Source organism: Drosophila sechellia, chromosome 3R (genome assembly GCF_004382195.2).
Source record: "Drosophila sechellia strain sech25 chromosome 3R, ASM438219v1, whole genome shotgun sequence".
Taxonomy (NCBI): Eukaryota; Metazoa; Arthropoda; class Insecta; order Diptera; family Drosophilidae; genus Drosophila; species Drosophila sechellia.
The window spans coordinates 26,731,237-26,735,773 of record NC_045952.1 but is presented as its reverse complement, the minus strand read 5'-3'; the positions used below and the strand labels follow the sequence as shown (position 1 = coordinate 26,735,773).

The window sequence follows — 4,537 nt, the reverse complement described above, 5'->3', positions numbered from 1 at the left end:
AAATTGCATATAAAATGCAGACAAATAATATGCTCCCCATGTTTAGCGTATGCCCTAACGCCTGACATTAACAATGCAGCAGCAACATCAGCTACATCAGCAGCAACCAGCTGGCAATAAAATGTAACAAACACATTGACTGCTGACAAATAGCATTGCCTGTCAATTCATCAAAAAGAAAAAGGCAGTGAGGAGCGTCAGCGAACGCGCAAAACTATTGACATGCACACGCATCATACACTCAAAGAAAATTCCGTATATTTTTGAAACAAATAAGAAACATCATTGCAAAGTGCAGTTCAATTGGCCAACAACTTCTTGTTGATCTACAAGTGCCACATAATTGTCTAAATAGTTATTGCAATTATTATTTATATTTTAGCTAAATATCAAGCTCTATTTGATCTGTTTTTCCTACAGTCCATCGTAAGCGGATCTGATCGAATGGGATGCAGGATGCAGAATTCCTTGCACTGCTGACGCGGCAGTGGCAATGGCAGACTTGCAGCAAATTTGCTTAGCTGCCAAACCAAACTTCGATTGCCGCGAGCTGCGTGCGAGTTTGTCTATATAAGAGATATATGGAGACTGTTACAAATTGTTTTGAAATGAAATTCAAACTGCAGTGGGAACGGTGCATATTGCTATGTGCGCGCACTTTGCGACCTCGAAACTTCATGCCTCGCCAGCGTTGCTGGTTCAAGAAGTTCCACGTAGAAAGTTGACATCTTTGTGGGCAGGATCAGAGCGATTATTTGGTTATTTCAAGGCTTTACATCTGGCAGGTGGATGGAGATGGGGAAACGAGCCTGCATTGCCCGGACCGGTGCCCTTACCTTTATTTCCTTCGTAACAAATTGCCTCAATTATTTCCATTTTACCCAACCCCACGGTTTACTGGCCGTCTTTATGCTCGTAGCTAGGGTGTAAAAACTTTATTAAAAACTTTTGTGCCCAAGCCTTTTTATGAGACCTTGTCTGCCCTAAGTCGGGCCCTGCTTTATATACCGTTCTATGTGTAGGGATATATATTTATAAAATACACGCACATTTAGACGCCTGCCCGCAATACTGCACTCCAGGGGCGTTGAAGAAATCAAATTAAGAGCATTTTCTTTGGCGAAACTTTTGCGCCTGTTTAGAGTTTTGTAATACTTCAGCACCGACCGGCATCCCCGTTTCCCACCTCTTTGTGGCTATTAAGGTTCGTGCCCTATCCGCTGTCGGTCTTAGCCCCATGTGGTTACTTGAAAAATGCTAAATGGTCCCAGAGCAATTGTAGCCACAACAACATAAATAGCAAAAATAGCAACAAGGCAGCAGCATTTTTGGACCAAAAGCCAATGAGATTGCCTGCTGGCCCAAAAGTGTGTGCTCGCTAGTCTCATAAAATGTGCCAAGGTGATGCTTAAAAATACGCTATATAATTTCAGTCATAAAACTTTTACAAAAGCGGTAGGTATATCTATGATATTATTATGGCATTACAAATAGTTTACTGATCTAGTCTAGGATCGCTTCGAGAATTGGGATGTATAACATCAACATTCAGCACGATTCCCAAAATCCAGTCAATATAGTGTGCGATTTTATTATATATACACCTTTCCGAAACGCCATAGCTCTGAATTCCGATTAATGTCTTCCAAAGTTTACCCGAGATATTTATCTGCTTAACCAACGAACTTCCTGGCTCCGTACAGATTCTACCGCTTTGAAAGCCAGCGCATATCTGCGATTTTTTTACAGTTATTCCGAATGAATCACGACACTTTTTAATTTTCAGAATTTGAGCCTTGTTGATTCTTCGGAAAATCATTTTTTCGGATATTCCCCATCGGTTGGCTTTCAAATTGTTCAAGTTGTTTATCTCACCCAACCTAATGCATACTGGGCGTATGCTCTTTTTATAAGTCACAGGACCATCTATCAAAAGTAGAGCTACATCGTGCTCGAAAGTCTGTTTGTTGTACAGTTTGTGAGTGTAGACGCTTAGGACGGTGTGTTTGACGTATCTCTTTCGATTTTCTGGTAAATTGTCAAACATTCCCAAAAAAACGGTGCTGTAGAAGGTATTTGGGCTTTGTATAATATGGGCTGCATTTAGAGGTTTCCACTTGCTTACCTTTCTCTTTGATCGAAAACGCAACTAGCAGATGTTATGACAAATTCTGAAAAGAAGGACACCCTTACTACGGCTTATTTTTTTTAAATTCAGGCAGTGTACAAACGTTTATTGATAAGCGATCCGCTACAGTTTTTTGTGGGAGATGAAATAAATGCCATCCAAGGTGAGTCCTTAAAAACATCCTTACTCGGCTTGTGGTTCACGCACTCTGAGTCTAAGAAATGGGCCGATCCTTGATGTGCTAGCACCAAAGTGAGCAAAAAACACCATGATCCCGCGGTCATCTTAACAAACGAACTGATTCGTGAACACTGAAGCAATCTCAAAATGTGATTTATGTACAATCTTAGAGGGAGAAGGTCAAAACTTATCAGCAGAGTTGTATTGTTCTCGAAATGCTGATTGCTTTCGCTACTCATTTAAATTGTAAAACACTCTACCATAAATGTGACACTAAAATATTTTTTATGTAATTACATTTTGGAAAGAACGTTTATAAGTTTCCTTGATTATATTTTTTGTGTTTATTAAAGAATCTTAAGCGTAGGTATTTTTCCCATTCGAAACTATCACATCAACTTTTAGAATGATTCCCATTATCCAGTCTATGTATTTTGTGACATCGGTGTATAAACACGTTCCCGACTCGCCATAACTCTGAATTCCGAAAAGATTGTAACGAGTGTTTTTGTGATAGCGTATCTTATTAAACAACGGACTTCCTGTTTCCACGCAGTTTCTTTTGTTCTCAAAGCCGGCACAGATATGCGAACTCTGCGGATAAAATTTAAATTTTCGCATTTTCGCAGTTGACTTTTCTGATGTGTTTCATTTTTCTTGTCTTGGCCGCCGGCAAAATAAACTTCTCGTCTATACCCCAGCGGAATGTTTGAAACCTTTCAATCTTTTGTGTGTCGATATCAGATTTGTCTAACCAAAGGCAAATTGGACGTATGTGGGCCTTATAGAGCACTTCCTTCTGAAGTTCAAGCAAACCAATGTCATGCCCGAAATTGCTTTTTTCATAGAACCTATGAATGTAGGAACTTTGCACCTGGTATTCATCAATTCTATAACTAATACTATGCTTTTGTTTAATGCTCCACTGCCCCAAGCGGACGATGCTGTGGAAGGGAAATTTATTATAAATGGTAAAAGTATAGAATTAAAATGAACTTACGTTCTCTCTTGATTGAATACACAGCTTGCTGATGTTATCACAAAATCTAAAATGGTATTCTAAATTGTAATAAAATATTAAATTTCATTCACATTTGTATACAAACACTTGTGAATTAGGGCGCCACTACAGGTTTTATTAGGCATTAAGACCAGTGCCATCCACGGTCTACTCAATCTCAAATCTGTAGAAAGACGTGAAACTTCGGCACAGTTCTCGTCAAGAAGCTGCGCCGATCCCTGATTAGCCAGCATCCATGATAAAACAGCAAAATAAACTGCGAAATTCATTATTCCGAGTTAACGGCTGCCAAGCAACTAAAATACTTCCGAGATTTTTTCAGTACCACAGGCACGCGAATGACTTATTTGATAATATTTTTGAGCGATAGAGAAAGGCGGTCGGTATTTCCTAAGAAATTCCTATAATTAGAGCCATACATAATCAAAACAAATATTCTAAGTAAATGAAATTTCTTTTCTTTAGTGTTTTGGGTTCAATGGTAAGCTGTAGTCTACCCCAAATAGCACACATGCACACCATTTTTCAGTTAACCGGAGTTTACAAGGTCAATTCAGTGGCTTTTGTGTGTCTTGGCCCCTGATCCTGCACCTACTCTTCCGCTTTCCGCTTATTGTTTTGCTGCCCAGCCGCATCCCTTTCAAGTTCAATAATGTCATAGAGCGTGTCGCAGGGCAGGCGTCTAAATTTATGGCCCAAACGGTTGACCCGAAGGCCGGTGGGTCCGGTGGGTCCCGCGGAGCCCGTGGAGCAGCACGTGCTTTGGAGTCAGGGAAATAATTTAGCCAAAAACATGTGAAGCTCGCCATATAAATTATGCACACTCGCTCGACGGACGACAACACATGGGGGCATGGGTTGCTTTAAGGTATTGTATTGTCTATCCGACCTGCCCACTGCTCAATGCAGGCCAACAACAAGTTCGGACATAACTCACCGCCTTGGCCCTTTATTTTATTGTATTTTATCTTTTGGATTACTTTCTGCCATGACCACAACAAATAAAATTGAGCATCTTTGGGAAAAAACTCACAGTGGCGCACTGGTGGTGCGGGGAAACTGTGGCCGGAAAAGAAAAGATTTCCGTGGCATTGTTGCTCTTTCTGCTTCTGCTGCTGCTCCTCCATCTTGGCTCGAGTTTGCCCGGAGGTCTGGAGCTGGACAACGGCAACAATTGCGCATGTTAACATACTTGTAAGTAGTTTTTC

At 40.6% G+C, this 4,537-nt stretch overlaps 2 protein-coding genes across 2 annotated transcripts; both read right to left on the bottom strand.

Annotated features, from left to right (window-relative positions):
- Positions 1-1,387: 1,387 nt before the first annotated feature.
- Positions 1,388-2,443, bottom strand: LOC6618750 (coagulation factor IX). The gene is made up of 3 exons (XM_032722466.1): positions 2,232-2,443; positions 2,126-2,171; positions 1,388-2,063 (listed from the first exon to the last, which is right to left on the bottom strand). Exons 1-3 carry the CDS (start codon positions 2,410-2,412, stop codon positions 1,496-1,498), a joined length of 795 nt encoding a protein of 264 aa, XP_032578357.1. The 5' UTR covers positions 2,413-2,443; the 3' UTR covers positions 1,388-1,495.
- Positions 2,444-2,628: 185 nt separating this feature from the next.
- Positions 2,629-3,607, bottom strand: LOC116801492 (serine protease grass). The gene is given in 4 exon segments (XM_032721454.1): positions 2,629-2,923; positions 2,925-3,252; positions 3,309-3,354; positions 3,415-3,607. Coding segments are annotated over 4 exon segments (816 nt in total). The 5' UTR covers positions 3,599-3,607; the 3' UTR covers positions 2,629-2,665.
- Between the last annotated feature and the right edge of the window lie 930 nt (positions 3,608-4,537).